This window comes from Mizuhopecten yessoensis, unplaced genomic scaffold (assembly GCF_002113885.1).
Source record: "Mizuhopecten yessoensis strain PY_sf001 unplaced genomic scaffold, ASM211388v2 scaffold11059, whole genome shotgun sequence".
NCBI lineage: Eukaryota > Metazoa > Mollusca > Bivalvia > Pectinida > Pectinidae > Mizuhopecten > Mizuhopecten yessoensis.
The window spans coordinates 1,794,646-1,815,089 of NW_018408858.1; the positions used below are offsets into that span (position 1 = coordinate 1,794,646).

The window sequence follows — 20,444 nt, forward strand, 5'->3', positions numbered from 1 at the left end:
AATTTTGTTGGGTTGAACTAATTGCAATAAAAACATTTTTTTTTTATCAAAGCAGACTGTCCTTAAACATCTACTTAAAGCATTGATGGTACGTTACAAAGCTCTTGACAAAACATCAATGCAAATTAAACTTTCAAAAACGAAACATGAATTATTTTCAGAAAAAAATCTACAAATCAGGCAAAGTCGTTGTTCAAATTTAAATACTGTAGTTGAGAAAATCCTCTAAAGTCTTACCTGTAATCGGAGTAAATATTTACCATACTTAAACGTGAAGGGAAATTGAGCTACTTAGTTAGCTAATTTACTTGGAATCAATTTCCATATCAAATATAAACAATAAATGGTAAACAAACCCTAGTTCTCCCTACACCAACAACTTTAGTTGAAAACCTTACAAGTATATTTCTATTTTAAACTAATAACAACTATAAATTGAGATCAGAGGCTTAAATTACATCAACATTTTCCCTTTTCCTGCATTGAAAATTAAAGCCAAAGATTTTTTATGCTAAATCCTTTAAATTGCTATCTTCCCACTCTGGTAGGTAGAAGTACAAACTTCTGGACTTCCTGTAATTTCTGCTGTTACTAGTAATTTACATCACAGTAACAGAAACATGAGTCCCATTACACTTGTATTGGATGATAAAAAGCTAAAGGACCAATTTGGAGCTTTATGAATACCCTAAGACCAAGCAATCTCAAAGGACATATACATACAGGAGACTTTATTAGAATCTGCATATTCTTTATCAGCAAAACCTGTAATAAGCCCATCAGATCAGTACAAAGAAACCTTACAGCAACATCTGGTAGATAATTAAATATGATTACCGCGTAATCTATTTTTATATACACTTGTAATACATAATATTTAATTGCATCGCAGAACCAACCAATAGCTATTAAACAAATTTCGTCCTAGGCCTGGTTCTAATCCTTGGGGGAGCCACTGAATGCCATCTTTAAATATTCATGACCGTATCTATATATGTATATGTTTATCATGACTAACTAGGGAATGGTATGGTATCACATGACAGGATAACTCGAATGCTGTTCTGTTCAATTATGTGTAAGTTGTCAATTTGTAACGACAGAAACCAAAGTCCTTTTAACAATATAGTACCCCATTTATTGTCTATAGCTATGTATGTACCAGTATGTAGTATTGATGCCTGGTTACTGTTTATACTCCTCTGAGAATTTAGTCACAGACCATTTTACAGCGTTAAACCATGTACGCTTTGTCAAGAGCTCTATGTCACTATATAAACACTGGCAATGTGAAATCAAACACACTTAGGTATTCACCATGCATTTTGTTCAACTTGAACAAATTTTAGTTCAATTTAAAAAAATGAATTTTGCATTTTACTCTACATACTGCTCTTGTTTTTTACTTAATCTCTTGAGGCCAAATACAGTATAGCAGTATCAAAGCCAACAGTAGCACAGCCTGGTGGTAATGAGTATTCTATGTAGTGGAGTTCACTTTAATAAATAGCGTAAATAATTACAAGCTTAATGGCAGCATTGAAAATCAATACACAAAGAGACTTTGAGAGACTATATCTGTATATTAAGTATTAAATAGATTATTCATGTATGCTAATTGCTATGATTTTCAAAAGACACTATCTCTAAGCATAAAACCTTTTTTGTCAATATTTAATGCAAAATTAAAAAGGATTAGATAAGTTAGGAACTTTGTATAAACAAACTACCTAGCATAAATAATAATCAGAAAATGGAATATATAATACTATTTATATTTTGATGATATAGTTTAAGTTAAGTTACTCATAAACAAATGAATTAAGTAAAAAATTGAAAATGCTGTTATTCATGTGATCCTGGAGACTAGAAAGTCTGCATGAAAATTCCATGCTTTTAACAATTATTAGTATCTAATATATACATATGTTAACATACTTTCTACCTAAATACAATGAGACATACATTCCTTAAGATAGGTTTTGTTCTTGATCTCGACATAACTTAGTTTTCTAATTATTTTATCACATTGAATTGCTTTTTATAATCAGATTCTAAGAGTTTATGTCTTGTACCATTGTTCATGCTTACCTCTCAATGCCAATTTTTTATCAACAAATGAGTAATACTGTTTTAAATGTTTTGATTAGCGACCAAACATCAAGATTCTATTTTAACAATCTGCATAATCGCAGCATTCAACGGAAAACCAACCAATCAAAGGCTGAAACACTGGTATTATAACTTAATCATATCATATATCCCAGGCTACAGTTTACTGAAGCATCTTAAACAAGTCAGATTTTTACACATATCCATAACCTCAACTTGTATCTAAGCACCACAGTTTCTACCTCCAAGTTATCCCCTCCCCTGGGACTGAACACCACTGTTACCTCAAGTATCCCTCCCCTGGGACTGAACACCTCTGTTTCCTACTACATGTACCAGGAATGAAGCCATACATGTAGTTTTCCGTTGCAGGTATTCTCAGAGTTGGATGCTTTCTCGCTTTTACTCCCAGGACTTAACACTAAGTTCTTACTGCATGTAACATGTTATCGGTTTTCCCCAGAGTCTAAACATTTCTTCCCTTTCCAGGTACAACATATATTTCTGTTAACACCGTTAGTCATCTCTCTCTTCCTCCAGGAATGAGCACCACTTCTACTTCAAGTATTTATTACATTACAGAGGTATTTCCCTAGCAGATTCCTACAAACATGCAGCAACCCCTTTTCAGGAAAAATACTGAGGAGGTAAGCTTTTCTCACTCCATAGATCTACACCGGTTTCCTGCTAACACACATCCTCCTCATTCTGGGACAAAGCAATGCTTCCTAATAACAGTATATATATTTCCTTCTTCGGGTTACTATAGGATTGGAACACAAATTCCGTACTCTCTCATGTCCATATATCTTTCTATAACTTTCCTGCCCAGTTACATGTATTTATACTATACTGCTATGGCAGAACAGCACATACCTAACATTTCTTCACCTTGGCCATCTAATGATCATCCAAGAAATACTTACATTATTTTGTATGACCCAGTGAGAAGGCTAGACCCATACCTAACACAACCATATAGTCCCAGACATTTGCATGACCCAGTGGGCAGGCTAGACCCCTACCTAACCCAACCATATAGTCCCATACATTTGTATGACCCAGTGGGCAGGCTAGACCCCTACCTAACCCAACCATATAGTCCCATACATTTGTATGACCCAGGGAGAAGGCTAGACCCATCCCTAACACAACCTTATAGTCCCAGACATTTGTATGACCCAGTGGGCAGGCTAGACCCATACCTAACACAACCATATAGTCCCAGACATGTGTATGACCCAGTGAGAAGGCTAGACCCATACCTAACACAACCATCACTACATGCTAGACCCATACCTAACACAACCTTATAGTCCCAGAGATTTGTATGAGCCAGTGAGCAGGCTAGACCCATACATAACACAACCATATAGTCCCACCTAACACAACCATATAGTCCCAGAGATGTGTATGACCCAGTGAGAAGGGTCGACCCATACCTAACACAAACATATAGTCCCATTGACATTTGTATGACCCAGTGATAATGCTAGACCCATACCTAACACACCCATATAGTCCCATTGACATTTGTATGACCCAGTGGGAAGGCTAGACCCATACCTAACGCAACCATATAGTCCCATAGACATGTGTTTGACCCAGTGAGAAGGCTAGAACCATACCTAACACAACCTTATAGTCCCAGAGATTTGTATGAGCCAGTGAGCAGGCTAGACCCATACCTAACCCATACCTAACACAACCATATAGACCCATAGACATTTGCATGACCCAGTGGGCAGGCTAGACCCATACCTAACCCATACCTAACACAACCATATCGTCCCATAGACATTTGTATGACACAGTGAGAAGGTTAGACCCATACCTAACACAACCATATAGACCCATAGACATTTGCATGACCCAGTGGGCAGGCTAGACCCCTACCTAACACAACCATATAGTCACATAGACATTTGTATGACACAGTGAGAAGGTTAGACCCATACCTAACACAACCAGATAGTCCCAGACATGTGTATGACCCCGTGAGAAGGCTAGACCCATACATAACACAACCTTATAGTCCCATACATTTGTATGACCCAGTGGGAAGGCTAGACCCATACCTAACCCAACCATATAGTCCCATAGACAGTTGTATGACCCAGTGAGAAGGCTAGAACCATACCTAACACAACCTTATAGTCACAGACATTTGTATGACCCAGTGAGCAGGCTAGACCCATACCCAACAAAACCTTATAGTCCCAGACATTTGCATGACCCAGTGGGCAGGCTAGACCCATACCTAACCCAACCATATAGTCCCATAGACATGTGTATGACCCAGTGAGGAGGCTAGACCCATACCTAACACAAGCTTATGGTCTTATAGACATTTGTATGACCCAGTCTAACACAACCATATAGTCCCACCTAACACAACCATATAGTCACATAGACATTTGTATGACACAGTGAGAAGGCTAGACCCATAACTAACACAACCATATAGTCCCATAGAGAGAAGGCTAGACCCATACCTCACACAACCATATAGTCCCATAGTCATTTGTATGACCCAGTGAGATGGCTAGACCCATACCTAACACGACCTTATAGTCCCAGACATTTGCATGACCCAGTGGGCAGGCTAGACCCCTACCTAACACAACCATATAGTCACATAGACATTTGTATGACACAGTGAGAAGGCTAGACCCATCCCTAACACAGCCATATAGTCCCATAGACATTTTTATGACCCAGTGAGAAGGCTAGACCCATACCTAACACAACCTTATGGTCTTATAGACATTTGTATGACCCAGTGAGAAGGCTAGACCCATACCTAACACAGCCATATAGTCCCATTGACATTTGTATGACCCAGTGAGAAGGCTAGACCCATACCTAACACAACCTTATGGTCTTATAGACATTTGTATGACCCTGTGAGAAGGCTAGACCCATACCTAACACAACCATGTAGTCCCATAGACATTTGTATGACACAGTGAGAAGGCTAGACCCATACCTAACACAACCTTATGGTCTTATAGCCATTTGTATGACCCAGTGAGAAGGCTAGACCCATACCTAGCACAGCCATATAGTCCCATTGACATTTGTATGACACAGTGAGAAGGCTAGACCCATACCTAACACAACCTTATAGTCTTATAGACATTTGTATGACCCAGTGAGAAGGCTAGCCCCATACCTAACACAACCATATAGTCCCATAGACATTTGTATGACACAGTGAGAAGGCTAGACCCATACCTAACACAGCCATATAGTCCCATTGACATTTGTATGATCCAGTGAGAAGGCTAGACCCATACCTAACACAACCATATAGTCCCATAGACATTTGTATGCCCCAGTGAGAAGGCTAGACCCATTCCTAACACAACCATATAGTCCCATAGACATGTGTATGACCCAGTGAGAAGGCTAGACCCATTCCTAACACAACCATATAGTCCCATAGACATTTGTATGACGCAGTGAGAAGGCTAGACCCATCCCTAACACAACCATATAGTCCCATAGACATTTGTATAACCCAGTGAGAAGGCTAGCCCCATACCTAACACAAACATATAGTCCCATAGACATTTGTATGACCCAGTGAGAAGGATAGACCCATACCTAACACAACCATATAGTACCATAGACATTTGTATGACACAGTGAGAAGGCTAGTCCCATACCTAACACAAACATATAGTCCCATAGACATTTGTATGACCGAGTGAGAAGGCTAGACCCATACCTAACACAAACATATAGTCTTATAGATAATGGATAGCAGTCTCATCTCACAAGACATAAAACAAGACCCATACCTAACACAACCTTATAGTCCCAGACATTTGTATGACCCAGTGAGAAGGCTAGACCCATTCCTAACACAACCATATAGTCCCATAGACAATTGTATGACCCAGTGAGAAGGCTAGACCCATTCCTAACACAACCATATAGTCCCATAGACATTTGTATGATCCAGTGAGAAGGCTAGACCCATGCCTAACACAACCATATAGTCCCATAGACATTTGTATGACGCAGTGAGAAGGCTAGACCCATCCCTAACACAACCATATAGTCCCATAGACATTTGTGTGACCCAGTGAGAAGGCTAGACGCATACCTAACACAACCATATAGTCCCATAGACAATTGTATGACCCAGTGAGAAGGCTAGACCCATCCCTAACACAGCCATATAGTCCCATTGACATTTGTATGACCCAGTGAGAAGGCTAGACACATACCTAACACAACCATATAGTCCCATAGACATTTGTATGACGCAGTGAGAAGGCTAGACCCATCCCTAACACAACCATATAGTCCCATAGACATTTGTATGATCCAGTGAGAAGGCTAGGCCCATACCTAACACAACCATATAGTCCCATAGACATTTGTATGATCCAGTGAGAAGGCTAGACCCATGCCTAACACAACCATATAGTCCCATAGACATGTGTATGACCCAGTGAGAAGGCTAGACCCATTCCTAACACAACCATATAGTCCCATAGACAATTGTATGACCCAGTGAGAAGGCTAGACCCATTCCTAACACAACCATATAGTCCCATAGACATTTGTATGACACAGTGAGAAGGCTAGACCCATACCTAACTAGACCCATACCTAACACAACCATATAGACCCATAGACATTTGTATGACCCAGTGAGAAGGCTAGACCCATCCCTAACACAACCATATAGTCCCATAGACATTTGTATGATCCAGTGAGAAGGCTAGACCCATGCCTAACACAACCATATAGTCCCATAGACATTTGTGTGACCCAGTGAGAAGGCTAGACCCATACCTACCACAACCATATAGGCCCATAGACTTTTGTATGACCCAGTGAGAAGGCTAGACGCATACCTAACACAACCATATAGTCCCATAGACATTTGTATGACGCAGTGAGAAGGCTAGACCCATACCTAACACAAACATATAGTCTTATAGATAATGGATAGCAGTCTCATCTCACAAGACATAAAACATGCTTCAAAATAGGTTACAGATCTACAGAATTCACTTGATCAACAAGCTGCAAAACATCAAATTGGTACACAATGTCTTTGATGAAAGGTATTCTGTGAACAGCTATAACATAACCTATTACATAGGAAATATTTATCATTGGAATCCCCAGCTGCCGAATCACCAGCTCTTACAACAGATACAACATGTAACCTGCACGTTGATCTAGAACAACAATTAGCACTACACTACCTTGTATAATTGTCTTTTATCTTTTCAGTATAAAAACAATCAAATTAAATGAAATTTTATAAGAATCTGATTATTTACAGTATGTGCATATCACCTTTTTAATGTAACAATGTAATAATAATCTCAAATTAATGGTGACTTAATATATTTTCTTTACTCTAAGTTTAAGTATTATACCGTATTTAATATGGTTTATTAAATTCTATAAATAATATTATGTAAGTAATCACCAAATGTACTGTCTTTCTACTTCTTCACAGTCATAACCCCTTCCAGTTTTCAATTATATCTGTTTGGTTCCCATTTTAGCTAAAGACTAATCCTATGTAAACATTATAAAATTCAACCCATTTGAGCCTTTTATTCACTAACCCATCCCAGTAATATACACTATAATACAATTCAGTCTGTTAGTTGTAGAGCCAGTTATGTAATTCATTAACCCTGACCCGACATCATACACCATGCAATATCACCCGTTAGTCAATGAGGAAGGTTCGCCGATCGTGAACCACTCGTGTAGGCACCTGTCTTGTCTTGTAGTCCGCTACTACGTTCCCGGACTTGGTCCGTATCGGTGCCCCAGCTCCTGGCCTTCCCCATGGGTCATACTGCTTTTCCAGTTCAACTGTAAAAAATAATAATAATCATAATCATAACAAAATGCCATTATTTTTCATTTTCACCACAAAGTTTTTCTTTGTAAAAATATACAATTTTTAAAACTATTTACATGTCAATTTATAGTCCATGTGTCCTAATCTATTCATATAGTTTATAGGACGAAAGTTTTACAATACCAGCTTAGCAGAGGCTGAATCCCCAAAAATTAAATTGTAAAAGGTTAAACCCGATCTTACTCCATTCTACTTTAAACACAAAAATAAACACATACGTCTGTCTCTTTCCCACTGAAGTTTCTTTTTCTCCGCCAGTGTGAGTGGCTTGGGTGGAGGGGGCAGGCCTGTGGGAGGTTTGGAAGCTGCCCTGTCTGGCGATTTCTCCTCTGTCCTGTGACTAGTGTTCTTTTCGTCCTGATCGTCATCAGATGGAGTTCTATCCCTACGCCGATCCCTGCGTCTTCTTTCCCGCGAGTCTGGACTATCTTTCCTTCGATGTGAGCGACTGTCTTTTTTTCTATGATCACGATCGTAGTAATCATCGTCATCACTTTCCTGTTGTTCTGGACTGTAACGTCTTCGCTCTCGACTTCCTTTTTTATTGTGCCTACTCCTGTGATCATCGTGATCATCGCGATCATCTCGATGATTGTTTCTGTCCCTCTCCTTTTCTTTGCGTTTACTGTCACGATCAGTTCTGTCATAGTCTTTTCTATAATGGTCTTTGTCTTTTCTTTCACTTTCACGATCATTTCTTTTACGATCATTTCTTTCGTGTTCTCCCCTTCCACGAGAAGTATCCTCATCGTTCATTTTTTCACGTTCCTCTATCTCAAATTTCTTTTTCTCAATTTCTTTTCTGAAAGGTCAAGCAAAAGACACATTTAAAGAAAATCAGGCGGACATAACAACTATCCATTAGCACAAAGTTTTCTCCACAGGTTTACAACAATGAGCTGGTAAATCTATACAAATGTTGAACTACCAGGCTTCATTCCATACTACATTGTATTACCAAAACCTTTTCTGATTTATAAGTGTACCAGTTAAAATTGCAAACTCCACAATATCTTTACTCTGTATCTCCTCTAACATTTCAATCAAAGGCAGAAATTTATACAATGGTCAGTCTATAATACCATTTCTTGTGAAAAAATAAGCAAAAAAACTAATTACAAGGAAGCAAATGTTTTTGACAGATTTCTTGCATATCCTATATGGTAAAACAAATCTGTAGAAAATATGTGTCAGCTGAAAACTGTTGATTACACCAACTTGCTGATAAAATTATTCTAAATATCAGTACTTATTTTTCTACTTTGGAAAATCTCCTAAGATGTTTTATATCAAATAATCTTTTAGTGAAAGGAAATATTGTGTATTGTTTCCTCCTTTGATCAGTTGTATATATGTCATTGACATATCATTTGACCTCTTCGGGAAATGATCCCGAATATTTCACACCAGAGTTAACATAACACAGGGCTGATCATGTAATTATTATAAGAGATACAAGACAGCAGAAGTTAAACTGACTGTACGACAGACCCTAGAGGACCTTTAAGTTAAACTGATTGTACGACAGACCCTAGAGGACCTTTAAGTTAAACTGATTGTACGACAGACCCTAGAGGACCTTTAAGTTAAACTGATTGTACGACAGACCCTAGAGGACCTTTAAGTTAAACTGATTGTACGACAGACCCTAGAGGACCTTTAAGTTAAACTGATTGTACGACAGACCCTAGAGGACCTTTAAGTTAAACTGATTGTACGACAGACCCTAGAGGACCTTTAAGTTAAACTGATTGTACTACAGACCTAGAGGACCTTTAAGTTAAACTGATTGTACTACAGATCCTAGAGGACCTTTAAGTTAAAATGATTGTACGACATACCCTAGAGGACCTTTAAGTTAAACTGATTGTACTACAGACCCTAGAGGACCTTTAAGAATGTAGTCATCGTGAATTAATGTATGTGACAATTCCATATGATATAAACTCATGTACATCTGTATTTATTTAATCCAACTTCCAATAATTCAAATCCTTTTTGTTATTGTTCCATAGAATTTCAGCAGTACCAATTATTTGAATTTGATATAATGATCTCTGATGGTAAATTCCTTTATAAATTCAATCAGTCACACCACAAGAAATCTATATTCACTTCATGCATTTTTCAGGGTAATGTATACTCTACATGTATTGAAACCTTTGTAATACAAATCTCACTCTTAGTTTAGTCATTTAACATTTATCGCTGCTATATATTCTAATTCCTACTGGGAATGTATGTTAGTACAGTCAACAATTAAACTCCTCTACATTTTTATGCTCTATGTCCTTATCTCTGTTAGCTTACATTAACACCACATATTAGTACACACATCACTCTGCATTGGTATTAGCTATAGTTAACAAAGCTACCTTTACATTGTATTCAATTCAATTCCATAGTAGAAATTATAAACTTTTATAACATCTGTAGGTTCTGTAACAGATCTGTAGTACAACAGTAGCTGAGGCTGACACAGAACAGATAGTTCCAGACTTCACCTTGCTGATGTAAATATGTACTGTAAATGTCTAAAACAATTCTTACACATCATTTCAATTCTGCTAACTTCATTTTCCTTATTCCTTCAACGTTTTTGTACTGGTAATACTACGTGAGTTTATTTTTTAAAGTGATTTGTTAAACAAATTTTGTTCAATACAGCCTGAATTATTCTTTATTTCAGCGACTACATTTCCAAGATTAAAGGCATTTCTTGAAAACTTGGGGTCCAAAAACTGTTATAGGGGTGAAACCCCTCATTTGAGGGTTTCTTGGAACACTGAACATGACATTAAAATTATAAGCATGCAGCAAATAATTTGTGTAGAAAGTTGTGGCAGGAAGCAAAGAAATGGAAAAGTGACGGAATGTTTAAATCTTCCGCACAACATCTAAACATGCTCTATGAATAATGGTTCATAATAACTTAAAATTTGCTTAGCCCCTGATCCAATCAGAAAAAAGACAGAAAATCTGAGACAATCCACATCAAGGTCATCACACCACTTACATTGCAGCTTCAGCCTCTATCCTGGCTAGCATTAACCTTCGCCGTTCTCCCACGGTCATGTGTTTCCACGGTAACGACATGGGTATACCAGCTATCTCCCTCGGTGTGACCATTTTTTTCTCTACAGTTTCCTCTTTCTTATCACTCTCATCATCCTCACTAGCCTTATGTCTATCATTTTCCCTGTCTTTAGAAATGTTTTTTCTATTTTTCTGTGTTTCGTTCTTTTCTCTTTTAGTTCTACTTTTCCTCTCTGGTGAAATTTCTCGATCATCTTTATCGTTGTCATTTTCACTGTCATTCCTTCTCCGTCTCCTATCACGTTCCCTGCTCTGACTACCATCTCGTTTTCTACTTCTCTCTCTATCCCTACTTCTGTTCCTGACTTTACTCTGTTTTTCAGTACCACGCCTTATTTCTCTGCTTGATTCCTCTTTTCTACCTCTTCTCTCGTTTACATTTTCTCTATCAGAACCATAATTATTGTTCTCATCATCTACTTTCTTTCTCTCCTTTTTCTTATTTTTGTCTTCCGTATGTTCCCTATAGAAAACCAAAATAATTTACTTTACCATTTATGAAACTTTAGGAAAGATAAAATAGTTTTCTTTTAACATTTCTTTACATAATTTGAATTAAAAAAAATATGAATATCTTTGACATTTATCAGTCACTTTCTTTCAATAACTCTTTAAATTAAATTGATAATGTTACAAAATATTGTGAAAATTCACATTTCAATAACTATTAAAATTTACATGTAGCAGTAAAAACTAAATTTGTGTATTAAAATATATTGCATTAGAAAGTAACAGCAGAAGAGTTAATGAAAAGATATTTTGAATATGTAAAATCGAAAGCATGTTATCATTAGACAAAAATATTTATATGCTATTTGTAATCTAACCTCCTGAAGAAGTAAGACTTGGTATTAATGTATGAAGTAAACTAAAGTTAGATAAATTCACTACTGACTAGCAATACATATAACTTGCTGTTTCTTTCACCTCACCCACTTTCAGAAAGGGTAAAAAATAAAATTCAGGAGAATTAAATCATTAACCCCTGAAGACACATTTGAGCTCTTCCAATTCAAAGGTTGGAATAGTTCATTATGAAATTTCAGGGGTGAATGAGTTTAGGAAACTTAAAGTAATTAAACTTGAGTTGTTTAATTGAAATATTCTATCACAGAGGGAATCTGTTATCCACATTATCCCAGGAAAGTAAGGAAATATTGGTTCAAAATCTAGTCAATGTAAAGGAAATAAAATAAAAAAGATGTTTCAGAAAATTAAATATATTCAACGAAGTTGTATTTTCAGATTTAACCGAGCTAGTGCTGTTGGAAATTAAAAACACTTGTTTCCAGAAAAAAGGAAAATACTCAGCACTGCTTCTATTAATATCTGCTCGATACAACAGGACAGGATCGGGAAAGTCCTATAAATTGTGAGGATATTATACTGCAACTGAACCATTTAAGCACACAAGTTCCTCCGCAGAAGTCGACTCTAACAGAAGTTCTTGTTTCAATATTATCTCAACTCTAACAGAAGTTCTTGTTTCAATATTATCTCAACTCTAACAGAAATTCTTGTTTCCATAGTTTCAGGGTCCTTACATATCATTATGGTCCACTCAAGTTTTTGACATTCTCTGTCTTCTTTGAAATTGAGACTATTTCTTTATTGACAGTATTCAAAATCTTCATAATCAGCTTTGGCTTATTTCATGTTTAGTACAGAATTCTCGACTTCTTTTCACAGCAGGCCAATATTCAACGTAGTATTATTATTCAATTGGATTAATTTTGATATATATTTATATGCAGTGCAAATAAATAAATAAAGCTACAATAGTCATAATGAATGGTTAGAGGCAGTTGTATGCAGGTGACAGGATACTGCCATCACAGTTCACACTGCTTCCAATTAACACATATATATAGCAGTTGCATATGATTAGCATGTGAGGAATATATATGTAGTGCATATATATTGTATCTTAAACATAGGACTGTTACAAGTACCTGCCTACCAATATCATAATGTATAGTTCAGGTTCTGATTGTCTGGATGTTAGGTTAGTACCTGTAATTAGGTAATATCCAAAATTCTATACTTATGCCAGCCCTAATTTACAACATTTTTTCTGTGTCATGCAGTGATAACAATGTCCAGATTTTCATGTTTACAATCCCACCTTTATTTCCTTGAGTAGGTATGTACATTCATGTACATCGAGAATCTTAACCCATTCATAATACTGTCCTTTTGCTTTTCCAGAAACGGGGAACAATGGCAACATTCAACACAAGGACCACATGTGTTAATTTTCTCTGATACAAAATATCTTAATGTATGACATGTGTAGTAAACTAGCCAAACTAACTAGCTACAGTAAATACAGTCAAGAGCTTTGCCAGATACACACTTGTATTTTGTGAAAAGGACCCATTCTAAAATTGAGAAAATTGTCTGCCTTTTCGGCTACAAAAATAGAAAATATTATCTATAGGTGTGCTTGTGTCATTGCAACAAGGTAAATGCAATACACAGTAAATTCTGTTGTTTTAGAATCTTAATTTTGACACCTTTCATGTATTTTTTTCAAATGTAAAACATTTACTAAAAAAACAATTTTTTTTACAAAAAAGGACCCATCAACTGTTGGCAGAACTTTGACTGTTGATCCAAAAGATGTTGCATGTAAAGGAAAACTACTATTACCTCATACGGGCAATTATAGTTTAATGGTGTGCTTAAACAATTCTAGTAATGTAATATTTGAAATGAAATTTTCTGTTTCTAAACGTCTAATATTTTTTTTTTTTTGCAATTTGACTGATCATGACCTCTAATTTTTGATTTGGTAATTTGATTGTAAAATGATGATTGTCAATTCTCAACCCAACAAGGTTTTTGATTCATACAATTTCCAATTTTGAAAGGTCTATTTACCTGAATTCATCAACTGCAAAATATCAGCTTTTGTTCAAAAAGATGAACAACTATTTTCATTAAAGATATGGAACCTTTGGAATATATGGTGAATTCAATAAACTGATTTTGAGCTTAATTAATATGCACTTTTTACATGATAATGTTATAAACAGGAAGTATAGCAAAATATGAGTCCACATTAACCAAACTAAGAAGTGAAATAACTAAACAGAGACTACACAGGACTGAAAAGTAAGCCAGTGACTACAGACAATGTATCTTACTTTTTACTTGACTTTGACGGTTTCTTTGTCTCTGGACTAAACTCCTCCAATAGGGAGAAGATGGTTGTTTCCTCTTCCTTCGTGGGCCGTGCTTTCTTCGTTTTAGTTTTCACTTCTTTTTCCTTTTTATTGTCGTTGTATTTTTCATCGTCGTCATCGTAGCCACTTTCTGCTGAGTGATGATCATAATAATCACCATCACGACTTTTCCTTGGAGACTCAATTGTAATAGAATTTTTCTTGGAATCTAAAAACAGATAGGGCTTGATAAGAATTTTTCAGAACTTAATACAGTCAATTTCGAACTTCCTACTGATATAAATTAAGCTTATCATGAAGAAATAAAAACATAAAAAAATGTTTGAAAAAATGTTGCATATATAGATATTTAGATATGATTATCTCCCTTAGACTTCCACTGGGCATTTAAATGAAATTTTGCATCTTCATTGTTTGTAACTTGTAATTTTTATCTTTTTTCCCCCCGTATTATTTAACTTTAGAAGATATTTGCTGTCTATTTATGTTCTATATTGCATAATTTATAAGTGCATGATTACATTGATTTCTTTTGAAATAAATCAAAATAAAAAATAATTTAAAAAGTTAATTTCATAAATAAAAAGAGAAGAAAACTCACACACCTGTAAAGAACTGATTTGTTTTGTGCTTTAAACTCACCTATTGAAATGCGTAAGTTGTCCTCTTCTCCTGTAGCAACTTTCCCTACTGAAGCTAAGATGGCGTTAAGTTGATCTTGAGTAAGGGTCACTGTGCCAGTGGGAGATTGCTTTAAGGGGCGTAACGTTGGTTTCTTTCCTTTGTTTTTGCTAGCAGCTAAGTGCCTGTTCCTCTCAATGAAGTTAGGTTTGGGTGTGCTGTCATCGTCCTTTCCCGGCTCTGGCTCTAAATCTTCGGTGTTGTTGGGATCCTTCCGAATTGTGAATCGTTGATCTTTACGCTTGTAACCAAACTGTAAAATTTGATAATAATACATAAAAATTGTTAGCAAGAAAGATCTTCAGTTCTTTTTTTTTAATAAATAATAACTTTCAAATTTTTAAATGACTATCAAGTCATTATCAACCATTATAATAAAAAAAAAGACAAAAAATTGTAACTGATTACATACATGTGTACTGTAAAGCCGACAATTTTACAGTTTCATTAAATACCAGCAAGCTTGTACAACGTACTAAAATTATCCAGTCGGACATACATGATTTATTACTCCTGAATCAAACTGACAATGAATTGTTTGATAAACCATTAACTCACTTTTCTATCAGCTTTCTTTTTCTCTGAAAGACAAAAGAATCTGTTGTTTAGTACAGGTTTGATAATGTCAAATGAAACCATTAGTTCTTAGAAAGGAACAGTAAAGCAATTTCACAGGTTGAAAATGCTAAATTGAAGGTTCCAAAATCGGGAGTCTCCCTCCTAAATAGGGAGAGTTGGCAAGTATGCATAGACCAGTAGACACTTGAGGATAGTGATCATGATGGGCAATTATAATTAATTTTAAATCACCATCAGTAATTGTTTTGTAATCAGATGTAGTACCGTAAATTTGCACGTATAGTACACATGTTTTTAGGTAAATATTGTCATGCAAAATAGGGGGTGCGCACTATACGCAGTCAAGTCATTCTTGGGTTATCGTTCTCGAGGAAATCAAAGCTACTATTGGTCATAAATGTAAAAAAACAAACTTTTACAGTACATGTACAGGTACTTACGATGTACACGTACAGTAGACTTATAAATCCGCAGGGCTTGCATTAACGATTACCAAGTCACCAAATGGCGACACTTTTTCAGATTTGATGACAAAAAAATCAGTCTGGCTATATTCTTTGGCAACACAATTTTGACCCACTCTAAAATTATTAAAATCGGTAATCTGTGGTCATGACTGCTGATTTGGCGACAAACACTAGCTGGGGACAGGTAACATTTTTACAGGTAAGATGACCAGAGAGCATAACCACTGATGCCGTCTGATCCCGGACAATAGGTAGGATCGCAATGCTTCAGCGAAATTTATTGACACTTCTAAACACCACAGTTAATACAAATTAAAATGCAGTAATTAGCTAAAACTCTATCAGTGATAACCGATTAACAATAGCTCTACTGCAATTTAATTGAAATTATTTGCAGTCGCGATCAAGGGACAGTGTTGTTTTCACTCCTCAACATTTGGCGTGAAGCCCTACTGCACTGTTAGAACTACAGACTGATTTGATAGTGAAGGGATTATAAAAATATGTGTTTACTAGAAGTGTGGACATTCAATACATCCCCTTCAAATCTACTGAAGGGAAAAAAATAAAAGCAGAATACACTATTTTTATGATGCTTCATTTTGAAATATTGAAATAATTCTCGAGGTTATCGATCATGTGTTTACGTCAAGGTAAAGGTATACATACGTAATTGGACTTTTGATTTAAATTACTAACGTACACTTAAACAAACCCCATAAAATCTTGCATAAAATTTTCCATTTCTTTTGTTTAGATCCAGTTTAATTTATATATAGTATTAATGAGAATTAATGTTAGGTAACTGTAAAGATAAATTTCCTCTATGTTTCATAAGATTTACCTACAACAAATATACTGACCTTGTTCCCAAAATATCCCAGACTTTCCATTTTGTGCTTTGAACTTCAGGTACCTGGAAAACACAACAATGAATAATAAAACTGAAACCAAGGAAATGATATGAATTTATTTTTGTTTAACTTTCATTGTTATATTTGTACTTTAAAATGAGGAGTTCTAAGTTGTCGACTTCCAAGTATACAAATACACTGTACCATATATAAGATCTTTCAATCATAAATCCTGGTTTGAGTTCCATCAGGAAAAGAAACGTGAAAATCTCACTTGGACTGTAACCAAAGACTTAAGCCTTTCATCACTGTAGACCAAAATGGACTCATCGAGATAAATGTATGGTATAGTCTGGAAATGCTCAAAAAAAGTTTTGCATGAAATGTTGCATGAAAGCATGTTTTCACAGCAGTATTTTGCATTTTAAGAGGTTTTGAAACTCATCATTATGTTTAAATATTTATCATGGTCAGTACTCTGACCAATTCAGGCAGTTTAAGTTCAACTCTAAATTAAATAAACTTCCTCATATAAACATAATGTCTGTTTATACAGACAACCATCCAAGGGAAATAATCCACATTCTTGCTTTTGGGGCATTTCCTGTGATAACTGATACCAATTTCGACTACAAAGTCCTGTCATAAAAAGGATCATTTAATTTTCATACATTGAAGTTCAATATTTGAAAAATAATCTATTTGGCATTCAAATTTCTACAGGGCATATCCCATTACTTCGAAAAATGGCATTCGCTCAGGTGGGAAATTTTGAACAATTGAAAACCGAGGACTCTACAGACGGAAAGCAGCAGCTGTTGGTGATAATAAGAGCGGATTTGAAGCAATAAATAATCCAGTTATCGACATATGTGAAGTATGTGTTATGTCATAATTTTGTTGTCAGCACCCCAAAACTCTTCGATACCAAACGGTGTTGGAGAATTCCACGTTTTCATACAGCAGTGCGCTCTGGCCCCACACCAGACATTTACCTATCAAAATGCCTAAGTCTGGTGTCAGGGCCAGAGGAATCTTGGGCTACCTGTGTACCATTAATGCATCTCCCCTAACCACCGGGAACTAACCTTACATGATACCACTGGGTTACTACTGTATATGCTGCCACCAAATAAAACGTGTGGGTGGTCGACTATATAATATACCCAGCTACTGACCATGCTGGACATTGCTAAACTAGTGAGCGGGTCCCTGGGTTATAGATATATATATATGCGTACTGCATTGCTGGAAAAGTAACTCTTGACGCACAGTTAGGCAGTATTTCCCCTTGTATTGTCTGGCTGTTATAATTTTCCCTCCTCTGAGAAGTCTCATCCTGAGACTTGGTCTCCTCTAACCACCTGGAACTGGCCTTATATATATATGATATCACAGGGTCAGTATGCTGCCAGTAAGGCAGTATTAAAGTTGTGGTAAAGTTTCATTCTTAAAAAATGTTTATTTTGTTAGGAAATCGACAAAATAATTCTTCGCGATTCAGAAGTCAATTTCAAGGGAAGTAACTCGTACATTTGCAAAATACGCCATAGCAATGAATAGGACAAGACTAGGTAGTACTTGACTGTTTTTTTGTTTTTATATATGAATGTAAATATAGAAAAAATTACAAAAACATTTAAGACAATGAAAATATTTTCCAAATGTACGAGTTACTTCCCTTGAAATTGACTTCTGAATCGCGAAGAATTATTTTGTCGATTTCCTAACAAAATAAACATTTTTTAAGAATGAAATTTTACCACAACCTGTTTATTGCATATACCAAAGGATAAAACAGTTATTTGCTGAAAATAATTCTTATATTTTGCTATGGCTTGAAAAAACACATATGGCGCTAATTAGTGTAAAAGTGCTTCGTAATCAAGTTCGATTTTCTAACAAAGTACAATTTTTTTTTAAATGATACTTTACCAAAACATGTTAAATGAGAATATTTCGTGGATATAACACTTACATTTTGCTATGGCGTGCAAAAACTCCTATGGCATACCTATGCCGCTAAATCTCCTATGGCGCAAATTAGTGTGACCGTACAAGATACAAGATACATCGCATATATCAAACAGAGAAACACTAGCGCTGTAGCGCTATTTTTGCGACAAACATGATAAAAAGCAAACAGAAAACAACAAATCAAGCTCAAATCAATTCATATTCCTTAGCTGTTACAGTAGCATGTGGACAGATTGCATTGCATGGCATCAGGGTCTATAACTGGGTGCAAGTCTGTTTCTGATTTTTGGTATCAACACTTAAAAGATGTGTACTCGTGACAGATTGAAATCTACTGTACTGCACGCATATAATCAAAGGAATGTGCAATGCACACGGGCACGTGCCAAGCATCGTAGCAAGGTGAAATGATAGTATGTAAAGGAGAAAGAGATATCTTAATTTGGTCTACACGAGCTTGATGCTCACTTCGAATTCGGTGCCATTCAAATGGAAGGTAAGATAAATAAGGGCTACAGTACAGCTACTGTCGGATTTGACAGTTCATTGCTGTTAGAATGGTAAACGTTTGAAATAGAAGAAATATTCTCCAAAACTTGAAAATAGCGTTCTAATCATACTTAGCCAATTGTCAACCTGTCCTTACCCGTAATCCATTGTTGTTTTTTCTTACTCCGTGAGTAATTTGATCACATTCCTACGTAAAAACACATAAACATGTCATTCGCTGGTATTTTGGCCATGTTTTGTTGTCGCCAAGAATCCAACTAATATTGACATGCGCATACACGTTTTCCGCGCGGTGTCCGTCAAGGGACGCAACTGCAGACAGGTTGGTCGCACGCTACAAATGAATTGGGTTGACAAGGCCGTTTATTTTACATCTGGCAACAACACTTGTCGGTCCTACCTAGCTGTAACCACTTAATCTTTTATTTTAGGTTATACATTAAAAAGACTGTTAAAATAGTCAACTCTGACAAATGACCTTTTAGGTGCTCCATCAGTTAAATAAAAATATATTTAAGAATTAAAATCAGTGCTGAATATTCGTTTTTAAGGATGTCTTGGCTCCATGTAAGTGGGAGAAATCCCATTAAAAACAACACATTCACCCTCCCTTTTCGATTTGATTTGATAATTTTTTTCTAATAATATACATTTAAATTTAACTTTTGCATTTCTTCACATCCTTGCTACAAAAGTTTCACAGATAAAAATGAAAGTGCATGTAGTCAGGAACAGAAGTAAGACCATGGAATTAGCTGATCTAAGTCTGTGGTGAGACAAAAAGTGTAAAAAAAACGTTTCCGAAATAAAATCTACATGAGCTTCATCAGTTAGATAACACATTCTGATCAGCTAGATAACAAAGTCGATCCATTGGATTTAAAATAGTAAAATCAAAATCAGCATATTAAGATATGGAGAGGAGGTGTTTTGCGCATATTAAAAACAAATATATATATATATTAAAAATTAATTTAATTTTCACATTCAATAAACTTCGTGTTTTCTCCGTTAAAAGTTGTAAGGAAGACAAAATAAAAAGCGACGTTATCAGAAATGAAACACCACCTAA

General features: G+C 35.8%; 1 protein-coding gene across 5 annotated transcripts in view; it reads right to left on the reverse strand.

The window, feature by feature from the left end:
- LOC110465198 (trichohyalin-like) overlaps positions 1-19,662 on the reverse strand; it is a 52,744-nt gene extending 33,082 nt beyond the window's left edge. For 4 of the 5 annotated variants that reach the window (XM_021520867.1, XM_021520865.1, XM_021520866.1 and 1 more), the window contains exons 1-8: positions 19,509-19,662; positions 16,895-16,947; positions 15,544-15,566; positions 14,947-15,238; positions 14,266-14,512; positions 11,037-11,579; positions 8,239-8,822; positions 7,871-7,971 (exon numbers count right to left, since the gene is read on the reverse strand). In XM_021520867.1, coding sequence (XP_021376542.1) covers positions 7,871-7,971; positions 8,239-8,822; positions 11,037-11,579; positions 14,266-14,512; positions 14,947-15,238; positions 15,544-15,566; positions 16,895-16,947; positions 19,509-19,519 — 1,854 coding nt within the window. In that variant the 5' untranslated portion in view covers positions 19,520-19,662. The remainder of the gene's footprint in view (positions 1-7,870; positions 7,972-8,238; positions 8,823-11,036; positions 11,580-14,265; positions 14,513-14,946; positions 15,239-15,543; positions 15,567-16,894; positions 16,948-19,508) is intronic. The other variant, XM_021520868.1, reaches the window with a different exon arrangement.
- Between the last annotated feature and the right edge of the window lie 782 nt (positions 19,663-20,444).